This window comes from Carassius carassius, chromosome 19 (genome assembly GCF_963082965.1).
Source record: "Carassius carassius chromosome 19, fCarCar2.1, whole genome shotgun sequence".
Classification (NCBI taxonomy): domain Eukaryota; kingdom Metazoa; phylum Chordata; class Actinopteri; order Cypriniformes; family Cyprinidae; genus Carassius; species Carassius carassius.
Window position 1 is genome coordinate 23,924,895 of NC_081773.1, and position 22,616 is coordinate 23,947,510.

At 35.9% G+C, this 22,616-nt stretch overlaps 1 protein-coding gene across 5 annotated transcripts in view; it reads right to left on the minus strand.

The window, feature by feature from the left end:
• LOC132095431 (receptor tyrosine-protein kinase erbB-4-like) overlaps positions 1-22,616 on the minus strand; it is a 361,887-nt gene that overhangs the window by 82,521 nt on the left and 256,750 nt on the right. For all 5 annotated transcript variants that reach the window (XM_059500422.1, XM_059500423.1, XM_059500421.1 and 2 more), the window contains 6 exons: positions 14,072-14,203; positions 12,399-12,464; positions 5,840-5,958; positions 3,657-3,798; positions 1,413-1,526; positions 273-399 (listed from right to left, as the gene is read on the minus strand). In XM_059500422.1, coding sequence (XP_059356405.1) covers positions 273-399; positions 1,413-1,526; positions 3,657-3,798; positions 5,840-5,958; positions 12,399-12,464; positions 14,072-14,203 — 700 coding nt within the window. The remainder of the gene's footprint in view (positions 1-272; positions 400-1,412; positions 1,527-3,656; positions 3,799-5,839; positions 5,959-12,398; positions 12,465-14,071; positions 14,204-22,616) is intronic.

Genomic DNA, 22,616 nt, shown 5'->3' on the forward strand with positions numbered 1-22,616 from the left:
GCAAAGTGTGTTAGCGGCACTCTTAATGCTTGCTATTAAACTGGCCAGTGTAGGTTTTTTTTTTTTTTTTTTTTTTTGGAAGTGAAGGCTTTCTCTAGTGCTATTCTTCTACATGAATCCCCTCCTGTATCTTTAAAGCTGATGTTGTCTGATAAAAAGAAGCAGCATAGGTCAAATGGCTTCTAACAATCCAATATCCGATATTCAGCTGTAAAGAAGAGTGTAATGGCTTTGGAGCGAGTCGACAGAGGTTGTGAAGAAGCCACTCTCACCCTTTAATGCCTGTGATGAGGAACACCAGGTTTCCGTTGATCTTGGTGCAGTTGATGAATCTGTCGATGTTGCTGGAGTCAACGGTTTGAGCCGTCTGAAGGCTAGCAGTGCCGATCCCATCGCATGCTGCAACGTAAACCAGAAAACTGTGTTAAATAGAGATTTCAGATCGTGTTTGATTAAAACTTTAAGAGAAAAAAAATGACCCTTTAAGAAATTGGTAAGCAAGGTTTTGACTGTTTCTATTATTACTGCAGTATATGAAACTAGTAGCTACTAACACAGAAGTTATTCAACAGAGCAGTATCTTTTCAAATGTTAAACAATGATATATATATTTTTTCAATCAGAGCAGAATGGGCAATTAATCAGACTACCTATGTTAAATGAGAGAGAGATGACATTCTAGAAAAGCATTTATTGCCTCAGTTCACTGTGCACAATACATGTACTGTAATGCATTGTTTTATCACAATACACCGCTGCTTGCTGGACAAAGTAGCTTGTTTACTAGAAAGGCTGTATTACCCTGATAACAGGGTACCCTGAGTGACTTGTCGCACTATTGAAAAATGTTGTTAATTCAATAGTTTTTTTTTTCAGGGCTGGTGGTAACTTTGTGTTCATCACCTCTGCCATGAAAAAAATCCATTGAGCAAAATGACAGAACGATTGTGAAAGCATCTTACACTGTTTGAAGGAGATCTGAATCCTGGTGGAAAATTCGGGCCATACAAAATTAAGCCGATTAAGATGTTTTAGTAATGTGGTAGACAATTCGTTGTTGGTGCAAGGTCAACCTCAGATCACAGCAAGTTTTCTGACTATTCCCAAAAGCATTGCTACCTAACTAAGGTTTACTAAAGTTTCACTGAACTCTATTGGTAACGATGGAAAATAATAAGTAGAAATGTAGAACCTGAAATAAAAAAAGTTTAAGCTAAAGTACTAAGTGATTAAAACTACAACTAAAATAAAATACAATAAGATAAATAATACTAAGATAATAATGTTATAAATAAAGGAGTGTGTTCAACAGAAGTTAAGCTTTAGTTTGGTATCAAAATTTTTTAGTGTTACTGAAAAATTTGGTGAACTATGAACAGCATTTTGGTGAGTTTGATGGTGTGTGTAATCACCTTTTGGGCAGATATCAGTGCAGGGGATGCACATCTTGATTCTGTTCTCCTCCACCTCCATCTTGTTGCTGGGACAGGCTTTGACACAGGAGCTGTGGTCCACCACAAAGTTATCTGTCACACCACACACAGAGGCAGAACAAACGGTCAGACGGCGTCTTGCCCCTGAACAAACTCCAAGCAATCTTTGTGAAAAAGGCCATTGACATTTTGTAATGGTAGAGAAGAAACATCCATTCTCAGACAAAAACCATTAACACATCCGCACCGACGCAGTGGTAACCGTGACTGTGGCGTGTGTGTGTGTGATGGAAAGAGCCCATTTCCGGCAGAGACTGTGCAGCCTGGCATCCATCACCAGAAAGGAGAGAGGGGATCATGCAGGGACAGATAAAGGAAGATGGAGCTCTCAAGTGAGAACATTTCTCTTCACCTCTTACATGTTATGTGAACCTCTTACAGTGACTCCTACAGTCAAGAACTAGATTTAAAATGTAACGCCAGAAGAACAAATAACCTGAAAAACAACCCTCACTTAACAGCTAAGAGAAACAGAGCCAAACTGATCATTTCACTGTTGTCCCATTGAATAAAGTGGCCTTGTGTGACTGCGGAGGGTGGGTTGGGTTTTGGGGAGGGTCTCTGAGTACTGCGCAATAACATTAATCGTGGACTGAGCTCTGGAGTGGGCGTCTGTCAGTGTGCAAACCCTTCATTCTGCAGCATTGGCGGCCCAGCAAGGGGGAATAATGGCACTCATGCCCACCTATCATCACTTCTGTCACAGCTCTCTTTCATTTCCCTTCCCACGTTCTCTTCTTTTGAAAGAAATCAAGAAACCTTCGTCGTTTCAATGAAAAAGATGCAAGATTCTTATCTCCATAATTACTCTATCAGGTCTATTCACACTGGATACAGAAGAACACAGAACCCCTTTGTTTTATATGGTGTTGAATTGCATGCATGCATATTTACATTCTTTTGGTCCTGATATTGCAAGGCCATTTCATCAAACATTTAACGATGTACTTGTACATCACTATTTAATTTTACTTATAACATTTTAATGTGGAACTGACAATACAGTATTTAACTGTGAGGTTGATAATTTATGATGTTTCTGACTAAGACAATATTTCATAACATGTTTAAATTTAATAAGGTCAGTCTGAGATCAGTAAGATTTTGAAAGAAGTTTCTAATGCTCAACAAAGCTTAATTTATTTGATCAAAATACAGTAACAAAAATTTATATTATATTATATTATATTATATTATATTATATTATATTATATTATATTATATTATATTATATTATATTATATTATATTATATTATATTATATTATATTATATTATATTATATTATATTATATTATATTATATTAGATTAGATTAGATTAGATTATAGACTGGTGTAGGATGAGGAGATACCCCCTCACAATGTAAAGCGCTTTGAGTGCTTAGAAAAGTGCTATATAAATGCAAGGAATTATTATTATTATTATTATAATATTATATAATTTATACATTTTTAAATATAAATTATTCCTGTGATCACAAAACTGAATTTTCAGCAGCCATTACTCCACTTTTACATGTAATCCATCAGAAATAATTTTAACATTCCGATTTAATGTTCAAGAACATTTCATATTATTATTAATATTGATTTTCAATTCATTGAGTTTCTTTCAACTTCAAACTCTGCCACATGAGTGCTTTGTAGTAAAATAAATAAATAAATAAATAAATAAATAATGCACAAAAATTAACACAAACGTTATTGGTCTCTGAGTATCAAAAATAAAAATAATTATCATCAGAGCATGAGGGTTAACAATGTAGTTTTTAATGCCTATTTAAAACGTTTCACATTAATTATTTTAAGATCAAACACTAATTTGTGGACTTTCTTCTTTCTTTCTTTCTTTCTCTCTCTCTCTCTCTCTCCCTCAAGTCAGTGGGGAAACCAGAGGTCAAGAAGCTGAGTGAGATTTAGCAGACAGGCCTACTCTTGGGGCTCTACATGCAGCCCAGTAACACATCAGGGGCTCAGAGGAGTGAAGGACTCAGGTGCAGCCGATCCGCCTCATTTGCATTCAATCTGAAACATGCTTACATTCCTGAATGTGAACACCCCTCAACATGGCACCTGATATCCATTTATGTGAGTGAAAGATCCAGCTAGAAGCATGCGTGTAAGCATACAAATTTTTGTATTGTTTTTCTCTGTCTGTCTTACGTGGGCACTTTTTGACGCAGAATGCTCCATATGTGTATTTGGCCCGCGGGTTGTGCTCCAGCTGAAAAGTAGTGGGGTTGTAGACAAAAGGCTGAGGGCATTGTGTCACACATGCACCGCTGTCGTTGAAATTAGTGCAGGCCTGGACACAAAGAAACAAGGTTATTGACAGAAACATTTATTTAATAAAACAGCTGACAAAAACTTGTGTTGCTACTCATGCAGTCTTATTTTAGGACATTATGCAATATAGAAGACTAATAAATAATGATTAAAACAGGCTCACAGAATAGGAAAAGCTCTTTACTTTATAAATCTGACTTCAGAAACACTTGAGAACTGTTTTTCGCCTTAGAGCTGCTGAGATGTAAAAAAAAAAAAAAAATTAAGGCATTGATCCAAATCCCAATGCATGCCACGAAAGTGCGTTTTCAATTAAAAGGGAACAATTGAGAAGTACAATATCAATGATTACAGCTGAGGATAACTAATTAAAAAACCAGAGAGGTGCGATAAATCGCTTTCTCTGAGGGCCGGAGGAGCGAGGAGCAGTCAGAGACGGCTGGGATCTGCCTAGGCAGCATGTAACAAAAGAGCTACAGAGGTGTGGCCCCCACTCTCATTCGCAGCAAGGCATTGTGGGAGGAAATGAGATTTTAATGGTATCTCCAGTGCAAAGAACATTTCCTATAGGGAGATTTCTGGTCAAAAGAGAGTCATCTGTAGGCAACATGGATCTCTTTTGGAGAAGTGAATATCACAGCTGAACAAAAACTCAAAGATAAGGTTAGGGAGCTGGAATGGCTCCGCCGCTGTTACTGAAACACTTCTACAATTGCAGTTTTATGGGATGGCTGATAAAACCACAGATGACTGACAGACTGTGTGTGTGTGTGTGTGTGTGTGTGTGTGTGTGTGTTTGGGGAAAATGTTTTGGAAAAAAGACATCTGTAAGAGGGTTGTGCACGAGTAGGTTGACACTGGATGTAAAGTTAAGGCTTGTACAACTACATAACTAGTAGCCCGCACAAGATGTCGACTAGTCGTTGATTTGATGTTTATGAACATGATGACTCTGCTTTCACTCCGCTTTTTTACATTTGCATAATTTTACATACAGTGGGTTCAAAGAACCCTCATCGAAATGTTCTTGCTTCCTTTGAAGCTCAAGATAGCACTTAGATCATCTCAGTGAATCATCTTAAATCATACTGGAGAACATTATAACCTTTGACAAAAATTTGTGAAGTTCATGCTGCTCAAGTGCTGCTGCCATTAAAGCTAACAAAATACCAATTACTGAGGCATTCTGAAATTCATGTTAATTTTTTTAAATGTTCACATTTTCACTCTGATTGTGATTCTGATTATAATTAGTAATAAAATTAAACAAAATATGAAAATTATACTGAAAATCTTTTCAATCAAATCGTGATGCTGATCATGCAATTTGTAATAAAACAAAAATAAAATAAAAAATTCTAACATTCTGAAATTCATGTACATTTTTTTGTACATTTTTTCACTCAAATTGTGATTTTGATCATGTAATGTAATGTAATGTAATGTAACTTACATTCTGAAATTCATGTTAATTGTTCAATTTAACTTAGTAACACTTTTAAATGCATTAACTTAAATGAACAATACATTTGTCACAGTGTTTATAAATCTTTGTTAACCTAAAAATACAACTGTTCACTGCTACATTATTTCGTTATAGTTTCTATCCATTGAAATGATATGCACAAATATATCAGTTTATTTTAATAATGTATTCGCAAACGTTGAAGTTAACATTAACTGTGACCAATAAATGCTTTAGAAATATTTATCTTTGTTTACTTTAAATACTTTAAAGTTTCACTCAAATTATGATGCAGATCAAATAATTGTAATGAAAAAAACTGTATTAAAATAGAAACATGCAAAATTGCTAGTGGACTCAGACTTTGAAAGCCCACTTCAAATTTGACTATGACATGCAAATAAACAAGAACACAGTTTGTGGACAAATGAATTTTCATTCTGCTGTCACCATATAGAGCAAACTGCAGTCATGTGATCTGTGACTAGTCGACACAGCACAAAACATCAACTAGTGGCAGGGCTAATCGGCTAGACACTGCAGTCCCCAATATGATTGAGTGTGTGAGTGTGTTACAGGAATACTGAAGACATACGAAACAGTCTGTGTCCTTCGGTCCAGAACAGCCTCCAGCACACTCGCGATGACAGCAGTCACTGACGTACGGCCCAAAACATCGGCCATCACACTGCTCGGCACACACCGTCTTCGTCACTGAGAAAGAAACAGAGATAAGGAAAAGTGCTAGTGAAATATGCATTTTCTGATGACAATTAGCATCTGTGTGATGATTTCGTTAACCATCACGCCTCATCATACTACACAGCTGTCTGGATGCCAGTAAGAGTCACACTGTGAGTAAACAGAGCTCTAACCAGGGAGAACATGTGGGAATGTGTGGTCTCTGAACTGCAGAGTGATGGTGATCACAGAGCTGCACTGCTTTCCTATTTCTGCTAGTGATCCTCACAGTAATGAATATAGACATTCACAGTAATTCCTGCCATATGGCACGCAGAATACATCTCCAGTGTAGCTTCTGAGTGAGCTTGGGGAGCTTTCTGAAATAAGGCCAGAAGTATCCTTTATGTACGGTAAGGACACAAACGCATATACGAAAGCTTGTCTAACTTACTTTAACTCTTTTTTAAATTGCCAGGATGGGAACAAACCTCATGAGCATGATATAGTCACCATCAAAATGGAGGAGATATTATTTAGGTATTTCAGCATGATAGACATGATAATAAAAACCAAACAGATGTTTTTTGGCATAGTATCTGAGGTACAAGATGGAAAAGGTGGTCGGGAGCAGCAGCTCATTTGCATTTAAAGATACATGCATGAAAACAGTGTGCTTATATATATATATATATATATATATATATATATATATATATATATAATATAATATATAAATATATATATATATATATATATATATATATATATATATATATATATATATATATATATATATATATATATATATATATATATATGTGTGTGTGTGTGTGTGTGTGTGTGTGTGTGTGTGTCCTTACTGAACTTTTGAACATAAGTTGAACAGAACTAACTGCAAGCATGTTGACTTTGACTAACTGCTACTCTTCCATCACATAGGTTGACCTGAAAGAGATCTGAAACTAGCCATAGTAGTGGTTACATTGTTTTGGAATGCAACAATGTACAAAATCACATTTGCATAGCTTTTCCTTATTTAGTCCCTACAAAGAATGTCATTTTCATTAATCTATCAGCCCCCCCCCGCATGAATGTAAGTAAGTGTGTGTGTTACTAGCACGGTGGTTGTAAAACCCTGTAATTGGATTTCCACAGCAGCATTTATATATGCACGCATGTTCGGGCTGACTGCAAGCCACACAGCCTCCTCAAAATGCGTGTTAATTCTTTATCAAGAGTTCGTAAGACTCTCCAAGTGTGACAGGATTCAGATGTACATGGATCTCGGTATGCTGACAAAATGTCAAGATAACTGATGCTGGGTTACATGTTAATCTTCATTCAAAACTACTTAAAAAAATCTTTCTAATATTTGTATAATTATTATACATCCAATTTTTATGATCTTATGCTAATTTTTTAAATATTCATGCAAGATGCACTGATTACTGAAATGTATAACTTTAAGAACTTGCTTCACAGTCTATAAAGAGAATTTATTTAAGCTGTGGAACAACAACAAAAAAATCTTTCTCTGAACTTCTGCAACTTTACATGAATAAATTATCACATGGTCATCCGTGTTTACACATCAGTGATGCCTTCTGGGTGATCAGAAACACGGCCCATCCAGTCATGGTGAAACTCAGACAGATGCAACTTGTTAAGGATCAGAGAGAAAGGAAATTGATCATTAAAAACTACAAAAAAAATATATATAATAAAGTGCTTGATATGACCCTTTTATGAATCATTGTGGGTTTACATGGTGAGTATCTCTGCATATATCTCAGTTCTTATTATACACACTTTCCCTCATACATTTCTATAACATTTAAACTAAAATGTTAATATAAAAAGGTAATCTACCTATTCACATACACAAGTGTCCCTCGCCATTACAGCCTCCCTGCATAATATAGCTAAAGACTATATTTCGATGTAATATTCAATGCATTATGAAAGGCATGTGTATAAAACTTATTATATGAATAGATTCAATGGATCTGAACTGGCCTTCCTCTGAAATACCACTTTACCACTACCATTATGGCAGTGCAAGCCATTATCGCATAGACACAAGACACAAAATGGCCTATTTTACGAAAACAAAAGACATCGTACTGAACTAAAGGACCAGTCAGAAGAGCGATGATATGTTGATTAATTTGCCATAAAACATGTTTTTTTTTAAAACACATCCGACTCTGGCAATTATACACCATGAATTTGATAAAGTACACAGAAGACTATAAAGCACAGAATAATAAGCCTCTGAGAGTTTCATTAGAAGCTCAACTGCCGTGTTTTATGGCGCAGACACATTTTAGGTCAAGAAGCAGCACTCTTGTTTAGATCTAATCCCCGTTTAGCAATGCACAAATTGATTCCAAATCTAATTATGCACCAAAAAAATGATTATTAGTTGAATACACTAGATTCAAATAATTACTCAGCATCCACTGTGTTGACAAGAAATACAGATTTAAGTTTGCAAAAATGACAGGAAATTTAAGCTACAGCAAAAATCCGAACAGAATGTTTAATGCTCTTAACTTACTAAATAGCTTCATTAGTGTGAGATGGAATTCAAATCCATTTCACAGTCGGCCAGTTCTCCAATTACTTCGTCCTTATCGTTTCGACAATTAAGACTATTCAAGTTAGGTGGCTGGTGGCGAGGCGAGCTGCGGATTTAAACGCAGTGATGAGAAGAAAGGTGAGGATGGCGAGACGAGGGGAAAGGAGAGAGAGAACAGACTTATCTGGTGCAGTGTGGTGACATGTAGTATCTTTGTGGAGGCAGTGCAAAGATTTGCTCATGACTATCTAAATGAGATCAGAATATACAAGACAGAAAAAGAAAGCTGCTTATGTCTACTACATTTATGCCTTACAGAAAAAAAATCTAATTATGTAATTACATACTTGTGTTGCTCCAGACCCATATGCTGTTATATGTATGTTATGGAAAACAAAGGCATTTTTGGAGATTATTTACACAGATTTTACCATGCAAGAACAGTTTGAATAACAATGAATAAATAGGCCTTTTGGGTTAACTGCCCCTGTAATTACAAGTGCAATTTCAAAAAAAGGGAAGCAGCCTGATTAGGCCTAGTCCCAAAATCTAAAAAAGAATTACATTTACACCATATTTCATGGAGAAGGTAATGCATTGTTATGAGCTCAGTGAAATAATTCTTTCAAGATAGCATTTCTTGTTTATAAAAAATACATTTCAAATGCTGTTCTCTCACTAATTTTTTTAAAGTCTTTTATGATCACCAAAGCTGCATTTAATTGATAAAGCAGTAATATTGTGAAATATTCTTAAAATAACATATAATTATATATAATTCACAGTACAACAGTACAATTATTTCACTAAATCAAATTTATTAAAAAGTACTGACAAAACAATTCATTGAAATTATAAATGGAGTTTTCTATGTTGTGAAGCTTCATGCTTACTGTAAGAAGCAACAACTGAATGCAAAAATCAGCCGAGAGCAGAGTCTCCTGTGAGCTTTGCTATTTGCATGATGCACAGTTTGGAGTTGATGTTCCAAATCGGTTACTTATGCAGTTCCATTTTAGTTAGTATGCTTGCTAGATTTAGAACAGTCACAGAGAGACAGAAGTGCCTGTTCAAATAAATGGTTTCTCCATTTAAATAACAGATTTCCTCTCAGAGCTCTTGAAGATGGAATGAAAACAAAACTGAGCGAGAAGAATGAGAGAATGTTGGTACCCTGATGGAGGGAAATGACAGGTACATCTGCAGAAGGGAGATGAAAAAGGAAGCAGTAAGGACATTATGATTAATTAGGGTGTATTTGAGAAGAGAAAAGGCTCCTACTTGACCCGCCAAACCATTTTACTGTATGGAGAAGTCTATAAAAATTCATTACATGAATAAATGGTGATATCATCAGGGCAGTACAAATTTCAGGTACATGATAGTTTTCCTGCCATTCGGGAGAGTGAAATTGCTCTGCTCTGCTCATCTGTGTGATGATGATACTGTCTTGAATACATATACATGGTCTCATAGAAATACTATTAGCAGGTCCAGACAGAATAACCAGACTTTCTGCACTTTTATAAGGGAAAGGGTGAAACATAATAAGAAAACATGCAAAATAAAAGTTTTTGCTATAATAAAAGCAAAATATTTAGGTAAAATTTTAGTTGTTTTTATTTAATGTAATTCATCATTGTCTATCACTTCATGGATAAACACAGATACAAAAACATATATTATTTCTTTAAAAAAATATTAACAAATTCATAAATAAATTTAATAAAACAGTGACGAGAGACCACAGGATGGTTTCAAACTCATTTTCAGCTCCCTGTACCATAAAACTAGTCACAAAGGTCAATTTTCTAAAATTAAGATAACAAATTAGAGAGTCAGATATTAGAGCCACAACTATTTGAAAATCTGGAATCTGAGGGTGCAAAAAGAAAAAAAAAAATGATTAAAAATCTAAATATTGAGAAAATCACCTTTAAAGTTGTCCTAATGAAGTTCTTAGCAATGCATATGACTAATCAAAAATAACATTTTGATATATTTACGGTAGCAAATTTACTAAATATCTTCATGGAACATAGTCTTTAATTAATATCCTAATGCTTTTTGGCATAAAGGAAAAATCAGTAATTTTAACCCATACAATGTATTGATGGCTATTGCTACAAATATGCCCATGCTACTTATCACTGGTTTTGTGGTCCAGTGTCACATATGAATTGCATTTGAATATGCAAGGAGCAGGGGATGTTTATAACTTAGTCAATGAAAGGCATTCAAATTTCATGGAAATGTTTCTGCAGAAATGATCTGGTGCAGATTCTGTGTGGACATGCCTATTAGCTTCCCCATCCCAAGAGGACTGTAATGAATTTTTTTTGTCAACATGAAAAAAAAAAAAAAATCTTCAAGAGAAGTTGAATGTTTTGTCCTTAAAAAGAGATCCTTACGGTGCATTAGTGAGCTTTTCAAGGCAGGGGTAATGACAGGTTTTTTGAGCAGTCTGACTTAGCATTTGACTGCATTATAAGAGCATGTCTGGGGAAATCAGAGTTATGGCCTGTTGTGATCAAGCTTGTTGAGAGAAAGCCTGTAAGAGAGAGACAGTGGATCTGGCTATGTGTTAGAGTTTTGAGGGACCTGAAGTAATTAATCTCGGCAGTTTTAAGTGCAGCAGGTTTCTGTGGCCCGTCTCTCTCTTCAATTACCCTCCACTGGGAGGACAGCGGCGTGCCACGGCCTGCTGGAGGTGCCATACCAAGCCTGTGGAGAGAGCTGGAGAACTCTCCCAGAGTGGAACGGCTCTTCACCTCACTCTGGAGGCTGTCTCTACAGAGTCTACATATTATATTCATGAGTAAATATTACTTCTGAGGGGTTTTTTCTCCATCCTGGTTGATAAGGTATGCTATGCAAAGTATTATGAAATGTAAAAATTAATAATAAGCCACAACAGGCTGTTTGTTACAGTGACTTTACTACACAGGCACTGAACCACATATTTTACTACTAGACAGAGGTATTCTAGAACCCCGGCAGAAATGAGATCAAATCACTGTAAATGGCCTTGAATAGAATAATGCTTTTAGAAAATGGTCTCGATCAGTGTTCCCTCTAATTTATGTTCTTGCTGAGCAAAACCCTTTTATAGCAGGCAGACATTTTGGCCACCTGACTAAATGAATAAGGAAGGTAAATAAAAATGTATTAGTGTCATAATATAACACTTCAGTATAGTAACCAATTCTGTTTATTAGCACACATATTATTAACATATTGGCTGTTGTTTAGTACCAATAAAGCACATATTCAGCATGACCATATTCTACATCCCTAATCCTTCCAAATACCTTAACATAACTATTAATAAGCAGTAATTTAGGTGTTTATTGAGGAAAACGTTGTAGTAAATGGTTTGTAAATATAATAATAATTATATATATATATATATATATATATATATATATATATATATATATAAAAACAACAATAGCCATCTGTTTCCATCCATTATATCAAATGAGCAACCATTTGAAAGCAACAATTAAGTGACACAAGCTAGATTTGAACTCGTATTGCCTGCATGAACACCACAGCTCAGATCATTAGCACATGTATTCTTAGAGCTAGGCCATTTGTCTTGGATAAAATGTTTATTTTTATTGTTTCAATTTCAAATGGTAAAACAACAACAACAAAAAAATTATGTATCATATCAAACATGGGTGCGGTGTATTGGTTTAAGGTCTTTTTTGGTAACTGAATGTGCAAGGAAGAAATTATCATCACACTCTAGAGTTTACAATGTAAATACATTCATTTCAATGCAGACCATTTTAAAGCTAGGTATTGTGGAAGTGCCATTTCTCACTGACCCACTTTTTTTTTTTTACCATTATGAAGTCAATATTGATTTTCTGACACTCACAGCTCTGACACTGGTCCTCCTTTGGCCCCCAACAGCGTCCATTACATCCTCTATGACACCTCTGACCTGCAACCAGGAAAGATAAAACATTAAGTGATCACAAGTTTCTGCATTTTAATAAAAGATTACTCAAACAAACAATATTTATTTGAAATAACATTCAGGAATAAGACAAGGATGATCAGTGTCAATTTTGATTTGTGTGCATTCTAATCAAACTATCCATATCGTTATGTCGTCACATTATGAATTCACTGTCATAATATTACATCACAGTAACCGCAATCTGGATCATTCAGCTTTATAGGATGTAAGTCTTTACATCCGCATTGACCCTGTTCTAATAAAGTGGGAAAGAGTCATCGCTGACTGACAGAACAATGTTCTCGCTGACTCTCTAGAGCACTGCCCCAGCGGAGACGGCCCGTATGTCTTTGCTACACTCATCTGCGCTGGTAGTTCTGCCACCCAAGCTTAATTGACTGTTGGGTAATTGCAGTGTGAGCATGGCTGACTGATGGAGTGTTGTCCTCTGTCCCTGTTCCACTTCAGTTAAGAATAATTACACTAGTGGCTTTCTCTCTTCAGCTACATGGGCTAGACACTTTTGACTATCTTCCCTTTTTAAGCATAACTTTTTTTCTCGTTTCCTCTTTTCTGTTGTTGTCTGTAAACTTTTTGTGAGATGTGGTAAATAAGGGCTGCTCATTTGCCTTTCTGAGCTCAGCCTAAATGAAAACTCTGTCTTCATTTCCTCACTATCATACAATGGCAATTAGATGGTGTTTTAAACTGTAGCGCTCTAAAGAGACAAAAGAGCACCATAAAAGTAATCTATAAAACTCTAATCTGACTTCTGAAGCCATATTCCATAATTAGGTCATAAGCCATGTAGATCACTTTTATGGTGCTTTTTCAAACTTTTAATCTCCTGGTCATTAAAATGTTATTCAGGTTTGAAAGTAAGGGTGAGTAAATAATGCCAGAGATACTCAAGGTCTCATTTGGTTGATTTTAATGTTTACATTGACCGTCAAGATCATTCACTGGAAACATTGGAAAACATTGGAAAAGAGTAATTGATAAACATTGGCTTGAAGGGCAGGATTGCATTTTAATTGGTGAAGCTGCATTGCTTATTTGTGTTTATTTATTTATTTTTATTTTTTATAGCCAATGTAAATAACCTCACTAAATAACTAAATAAAATCAATGAGGACAATCCATCCCTCAAAACACTAAGAGATTACAGTGGATTACAAATTCAACATCCTTGATTTAGAGAGTGGGGAGGCATAACAAATAAAGAAGATTGGGATCAAAAAGTTCTGTATATTTTATTTATTTAGTTGTTTTGTAAAGAAATGCATTATATTCTGCAAGGGCACGTCAGTCTAAAGTGACAGTAAAGACAACATTATAAAATATTTATAAAATATTTATATTCCAAATAAATGTAAGTAATTTTAGTAGTAAAATGTAAAAAAAAAAAAAGTTTTATATATAGATTTTACTGCATTCTCTACTGTATCAAGTAAATGCAGCCATAGTGAGCATATGAGACTTCTTTCAAAAACATTTTAAAATCATACTGCCCCTAAACTTAAACAGGAGTGTATTAACAATCCAGTTTAGTACTGTACCTCCTGCTCTGACTGGTCAGTACTACTCACATGAGCTGCTGCTATTGGACGGCACAACCAGGTGATCAGGACGAACGGTCTTCACTATATCCTGCCAGTGGATGGTATCAGCATGACACAAGAACTTGTTCTGGTCCACATACACCCCTCCATTCAGAATTTCTGTTAAAACACAGACAGCAACAATAAAACACCACTGACTACTTAATGACTTATGTCAGCGGACACCTCTGAGCGTATCGTTCCACTGAAGGTGACCTCATCACTATCTTACATTACATAGAAAGAGCAAGGTAAGGCTCCCTGGAGGACAAAGATAATGTATAAAATAATTTGATTTCTTCACTCAATGACTCTTTTTGACCCTCTGGTGTCAGTACTGGCCTACTTCTCAGGTTAGTCAGCCTGGAATCCACAGTCAGATGAGACTGATGATTTGATGGAACAATTCACTCAAAAACTAATTTCTAATCATTTACTCACCCCCATGTTGGTCTAAACCTTTATGACTTGTGAGAAACACAATAGGTGACATTTTAAATAAGGTGCTTACTGTTTGTTTATTTTTTTGTAATTACATTTAATAGGAACTGAAGTTTTAAAGATTAAAACTGGACCAAAACTACCAATAAATTATCATTAATACATGATGTGCAATAAATGCGCAGGTATTCTGAAGACATACCATAGTCTTATGTCAGGAACAGAAGAAAAGTTGAAGCTCTTTCGATGTTCAGGAGAGTTCAAGTAATACACAACAATGTGAACAATTTATTAAAGTCTGATCTTTAAAATTAATTTATAAGTCAAAATTATTTGTTCAGAAAAATGTGTAAGATTTCTCTCTCTCTCTCTCTCTCTCTCTCTCTCTCTATGTGAAACTACAGGAACAGATTGAAATACTTTTTTTGATGTTCAATAGTGTTTTAGAGATGAGATGCACCAATTCATTAAATTTTGATTTTCCTTTTCAGTAAAATTGTCTAAATGACTAGTTTACAATCCTATAATAGACAAATCATTTTCAGTAAACAATGAATTAATCACACATATTGCATTATGTATAACTCACTAGTCAAATTTGGGCTACATCTATGATTTTTATGGTGTACTTCCATTATTTTTGTAGTTTGAGAGCTCCATAAAATGAATGTCAAAATATCTCCTTTTATTATCCAAAGAAGAAAATACTGCAAGGTCATACAGCTTTGAAACGGCATGATGGTGAATAAATAATGACATAATTTTCATTTTGGGATGAACTTAAAAAAACAGACATCTCTTAACAAAAAGGCTAGACAAATTAGACTATTACTGCTATTATTAATAACCCTAATCTGTTTTTGTTTTGATTTTCTCTTCATTTTATTTCTCCCTACTTTATTCCTCTCCTCCGAGAGATGTCTACTCCCGGCAGACACAAACAGAGGGAAAGAAATGATTACATTCCCAGACAATGTCAGAATCAGATCCATCCTGGATTTGGAGCGCCGACATTCGGGACAGAAGCGCTAACAGATTTGTAATTTTATATTTCATCTGCAGGGAGACGCCTCTCAATCCTTTGCCATAATATGCATCATACTGTCTCACACGGATCACCGGATTTGGAGAGAAATCAATCTGTTGTCCGCGTCCCCGTGTGTTCACGGGTGAGACGTCTCTGTTTGGGCACACCAGACGATAATGAACATTATGATCTTAACGTGTCTAGAATGATCCTCACTTGCGTGGACAAAAACACTAGAGAGCTTAAAACAGATTTGCATTATTTACTGCACTGGATTTCTCTTTCACGGCTACAGGAGATTAGCCATGTGGCGGAAGAACAGATGAGACGTATTCATACCACAGGCCATCTGAAACTGATGATAGCCTAACAAAAGCTTGATTAAACTGTACTCCATTGATGATTGGAGACAGTGTTATTGTGTATTTCCCCTCTCTCTACAGGGCATTGAGAAATTGGCGCTCAATGGATAAATTAATTTTAGCGCTCTCTGCATCTGACATGCTGGGAGGGCTGTACGCAAATGTCTTGCGTTTTCTTAGCGGCAAGAATCAGAAAAACAAATAAATCCAATGGCAGAACTCGGCAGTGGTCCTCAGACAGCCTGACCAGTTGAAGTAGACTCGGGGATGCTGTCTTTCTGTCTTTACGGACGATTCTCTCTAGCTTCACTGAACCTTACTGCGTACATCAGATAAAAACACCTGAGGGAAGAGAGAGCCCACAATTGAAGACTAAATAGGCTCAGTCATCACCTATTATGTTATTTTATCAAAATATCGATCATACAAGAGAAGACTAAACATTAAATCAGATAATTGCCTTTGTTTATATGCAATAGGCCCTATTCATTAAAAGAAAAGTTGTGGCTAAATCTACAGTAGTTGCACAAGTCCTTACTTCCTTACGCAAAGGTCCATCATTCTCAAAGATAACATTCAAAGCCCATATACAGGCTATGATATTTCCTGTTGAACTTCTCTTGAATTTGGTTGACAGTTTTATTTTGTGTTCAAAAGATGAAAGACAGCCACAAAAAGTGTTTAACAGTAAAACATTTAAAGCTTTAGATTTAACATTTAGAATTGATATTTTGATTTAGATTTAATGATTATATTTAAGATCTTCATTTAAGTTTGACATTTACATTTAATATTTATTTATTTATTTAACCCTATAGCATAAAAATTGCATTTAAAAGATAAATCTGGGAAAATAGGCCACATTATCACCCTAATCTCAATTTCTCAGTTGGCACAGATTGGCAGGCAAGTTATCTGTATCAAAAGACACACAGCTGGAGGGGTAGGCAAGCACACACACACACACACACACACACACACACTGGCAGTCTAGATGCCAGCACTGGCGCTGGGTTCAGTAAAGCATGTTCCTCTTGGCTATCATGACAGCTGGTTTCATTTGAATGACTGTTTGACTTGTTATGGATCTGTAAAAGCTACAGTTCAATTCAATTTTGTCTCAGATGAAGTGAAAACATTAATGTCAGTCATCGGGAAATGCTGTGCATGCACACACACACACACACACACACACACACACACACACACACACACACACACACACACACACACACACAAACACAAACACACACACACACAGACACACACACACACACACACACACACACACACACATACACAATCGTGGCATACCTGCGCACTTAAAACATGGAAGAACTTGAAGCATGTTAGAGTAAAATGAGTCTTGTTCCAAAACCTAGTGAGCTGCCGTACTGTCTACTGCTTACATAGGCACCTGAACTGAAATGAAACATCGTAAGTGACTGTTTTGGAACACAACTCTGCATTAGACAAAAAGGGCTAATATAAAGCAAACAGGAGACTCGACTTCATAACTGACTTCAACAAAATTACGCATAAAAAAATACATAAAAACATATTTTAGTCTATTTTTAATGATAATAAACTATTTCTACTGCTGTGCTTCAGTGTTGAAATATAGCTATCATAATCCGATTTGTCTGCCAATCTGAATTGATCTTCGCACTTATTTACTTTGTGAGCAATGCCGAATGGGATTGCCATCTCTGCTGAGTATAAACTAAAGATGCAATGTACTTCTGTTAGAAGTGAGAATATTAAGAATGTGATCTTACATTTTGGAACACCCTTTGAACAAGAACATGTTTATAGCTATGTTTCGATGCACAAACTTCTGTGCACATTTTGGGATATTGTATGAAAATTTCTGAATAGAAATGCCATGATGTACATAAAATCTGAAAATGCATATAAAAATGTATGCACTCAATAGAGATATTTACAGTATACTATATGTGTATATACACAGTATATGTCAATTCGCAAACAAAAAACTAATGCGACTAGCCTCGAAAGATAATGTGACTAGACTAACTAGTCTCAATTCCTGAGCAAAAGTCCACTTTAAAACCAGAATTGTGTCACACGATTACATTTCCAAACATTAGGCATCCACCTCTGAACACAAGATGACAGCATTTATTACTGTGTTTTGTCTGCATGCAAAAAGACGCAAGTTATTTATTATGCAGGAAAAACATTTTTGCAACTTTATTTTTTACTTCTTGCTGTTTCCCAGGAAGTCATGATTTTGTTGAGCACCTGAGATCGAAACATGTTACATACGATATTTTAATTTTCACACAAAAGTTACATTTGCATCTCTGGGTGGAAACATAGCTTACAATGGCTAAAAATGCTGCTTACGCAAGCTAATATGAAGACTAATAGATAATGATTTAAAAAAAAAAAAATCTGGGCTTAAAACAATCAGTTTAATTTATTTAAATGGACCAGAGCAGGACTTCATGGCACCAGAGGTGTAGTATGCGGTACGCAGGATCTTTCATTAGCTCAACTTGAACTAGTCCAGCATCTTCTTTAACAAGCACAGAGTCCTAATCCAGTATCTCATTCACTGTAACATTTCCTCTATAAGATCACCAAGCCAATCAGGCATAGATATGGCCGTCTATTCATCACAGAGTGCCAACATCACCCCGGCCTTATGCCAGTCACTACCAGCAGTCTGGCTCTGCGTGTGGCACAGAGGGACTGAGGCTGCCAGGGTTTATGAGGAATGATATGCCAGACTGTGCCAGCTTCCCCTACCGCCACTGTACAAATAGGTGATCTTCTGCGCCATCCATCAAAGTGAGGCTCTGCCCCACACAGCCTGGCCTTTCCAGCCGTGTTACCAAGGAGATGCTGTCTGGCTAAAAAATGCAATGAGTAAAGTTGAGCAAACAACGATGAAGAAAACAAAAATCGCCCTGAACCCAACATATTAGGACTTTGTGAGAACAATGAACACTTCGTTTTTTAATTGCATTTTAACCAAACATTACTGTTCTTTGCACAGAGGACGGTGATATCTGTCATGCTGTCATTATTCTTTGGTGAGAGTGAGTGCACTAAAATCACAGGCTAAATGCTAAACAAGACCTAAGAGAGAGAAACGGTAAGACTTTATGTATTCGTACATATTACACCGGAAATTTGAAGATTGTGTGTCCCTCTGTGTCCAATTTGAGAAAAAAATGCAAGTAATTCCTTCCATGTGCCTCTTATCACAACTGACCAATACAGAAATGACTCAAAAGCAGCCAGATAATAGGTAAATAAAAGCATTTATAGAGTCTACATCTGCAAGAAACAGGTGTATTTTCTCAGGATATTTCTCAGGCATTGCCAGTGACATGCTCTTCTACTTGAGCTGCAGGAAGTCTTTTAATTGAACAAACTTCTGATAAAAATATGGTTAGGAAAAACAAAATAACACTGCATGATGTTATTAATGCAATACTTTTTAAAGAAGAAAAATCTAGAAGAATTATGAATGCTTAATATAATCCTATCATAGTCAATAATGTCAGTATTTGACCCATGAGCAATTAAATGAAATACAATTAAAACTAAAAGAAATGTAAAAAATATTGACTATAAATGACACTATATTGACTATAAAATAGATTATTTGATGAAAAATACAATAAAAAACATTAATACTGTGAAATTATTACAATTTAGAATAACTTTTTTCCCATTTAAATGCATTTTTAAATATAATTTATTCCTGTGAAGGCAAAGCTGGATTCTAAGAATCATTACTCCAACTCCAGTATTCACAGTCACATGATCTCAAAAAAATACTATAATAATAATAATAATTCTTGTTGTGCTGCTTATCTTACATTTGTATATTTCAAAATTCTTGAATCAAAATTAAAGAATTGAAAGCTGAAAATGACAGCATTTATTTGAAATAGTAATCTTTCGTAACATTATAAATGTATTTACTGTCAAGTAATGGGTACCTGCTAAATAAAAATAAAATAAAATAAATAAAAAACATACTGACCCAAAATTTTAAATCATAGTGTAAACGCTCAAAGCTTTGTATCATTGCTCATTTATACATTATTTTGCTACAATAATAAGAAGCTTCAAAGATGGGCTTTCCATGAACACCCTGGCCAAGGTCAGAGCAAAAGAGCCACTCACATAAATCTAGAGAAACAGGGGTGGCAAACTAGGAATAAAACACAGACAGACTCCATTTGAATTTAATTGCACTTTTATGTATTTAACTACTGACCTGAAAAGAACAACGGCTTTAATTTAACTACATAAAAGCATTTATGAGGAGTTGATGCTGCAGACGTTTGGGAGAGAGTAAGGGGGAAGGCGTGGACCTGTGCGGGAGTAGTTCAGCAGGCATTCGTGCCGTGCTTGCTGTTAGCAAATTCACTTTTAACGAGACACTGTTGACATTCAAGCATGAGTGGCCACGGCAGGCAAAGCATCACGGGAGCTTACTGATGGCCCATATGTGATGGGTGCTGACAGCAGAACATGTGTTCTACTGGTTACATGTGTCTGTTTTGGTCCTTGGAATTCATCTGTACCAAGGACCCTCTTGTAGTGCTCAATGCATCATTGTTTTTTTTGCTCAGGCTGTGGAGGGACAAAGACCAACTCGATAACCGCTCTTGAAAACCAATGACAAAGGCAATAAATAACAGGCAAGAGCTGCATTGAAATAAATCCCTTTCAAATACAACCAAGGTTGATACAAATAAAAAAGTAAAAAATGGCGGTGGAAAAAACAGGACACCCTTTCTATCTACAGGAGGGCAATATTTATTGGCAAATGTTATAAGGGGAATTGTCACAGTGACGGTGTGATATACAAGCAATAAAGAAAGAATTGAAAGTGTATTGAATGCTGAGGGGAAAACTGTGTAGTAACAGCACAAAAGTAGTAGTTTAAAAGCAATGACATACGCTCACATACACTATAACGTCTATTTATGAACAGTTACTGCAAAAGCATTTGAACGCAGTCTTATTTTGAGTTGTTTGTTGGGTTACAAGGTGTATCAGGGTTCAAGGCTGGTCGGCTCAATCAACATAGGTGCAGTATATATATCCAATGATGGATGACAGCTTCAGATGGTGGGTTTTACCAACAATCCTCTCTGCCCCCTGACTTCCTCAGGGTGGTAATTTTGTTTAAAGCAGGCTGATTAAATTTTGTTATCCCTCACACAATTGTTTCTGATGAATCTTTATGAAAAATTGCTAAGATTAAAGGCTTATTGAATTATCTAGGGCAGGGGGCATCTGCTTATTTATCTGATAAAAGAATAGAAAGGAGTAGTGGTATAAAAATGAGCGAGGGCAAAGGGTAAGACTCTCATTTCTAGTAACTGAAATAACCTTTCATGCTACATATCTGGGTCAGGTAGGTGAGCTTGTTGTATTAGAGCAGTTTAATCACTACATGCAGTGGCACGCTTGTGGGAATAGATTTCTAAAACACAGGCCTATAGGAAAGGGAACCTACAGTAATGGTTTGTCTGCAGATAATGAACACAGATTAAGAATGTACACAATTTTGTGCATTGGCCAGCTATCTCCTCTGGGAGGATTTGAATGCAGTTACTTCAGGTTAACACTATGATGAACAAATTTATAAGAGAGTGCAGCGCAGAGTGTGTGAATGGCTTTAGTGCAGTGTTGGGGAATAATGTTACATAATCGCTATAATATCTGTTGATGACACCTATGATTTAAAAATAAAGAACATACTAAAGAAAAAATATACATAAATCACATAAAATAAAATGTAATATAACAGTACCTATTAACTGTGTTTGAAAAAAATTCTGCTGTTGAGAAAGTTTAATAGTAATTCAAATATCCATTCTCTCTTTCTATGGGCAGAGCAAATTGGCTCCTTAAATGCACAATAGTTTAATCACAGAAAACAAGTGAGTTTAAATGCATGCTTCATTAAAAATAAAAGCCACAATAAACAACATAGGTAGAGGGTAGGGTGGGGGCTCAAGACTGGCTTCTGAGTGACACTTCAGATCAGAGCAGAACACTGTTCACTTCACACCAGCACTCCAATGAGCTGTCTTTCACCAGAAGCTCACAGAGAGAGAGAGAGAGAGAGAGAGAGAAAGCCAAACCTAACAGAAACAAAAGAGCACCAGAATACAGATGCCTCGACTGTGACCTCTGTTAACCTCAGGGAGAGGTCAGCATTCCCCTGACAGCCTACAGGTGAAGCCAGGAACACCTTTGAACTCAACCTCTAAATTCCATAACAGTCTGAAAGGAAGTATAAATGATATAAATATAATATAATGTATTTATGTATATATATATATAGTATTAGTTCGTTCTGTTTCTTCATGTCATTCCAGACAGACTGGATGATGATGAGATCAGATTTGTGTTTGCACAAGCAGTCTGACAACAGCCAGGGCTCCACACAGAGATCTGATCTCACCATCATCCAGTTCGTCTGGAGTTACTTGAAGAAACATAACAAACTGAGAAAGACTAAATCCAGAAGAACTGTGGCAATGTCTCCTAGATGCTTCAAGAAACCTACCTGCAAAGCTACCTGAAAAACTATGCACAAGTGCACCTAGAGGGCAAAGGGATGGTCACACCAAATGCTGATTTAATTTAAGTAATAGAAGTTAATTGATAAAGATAACCTATTTATGACATTATTTTTGAC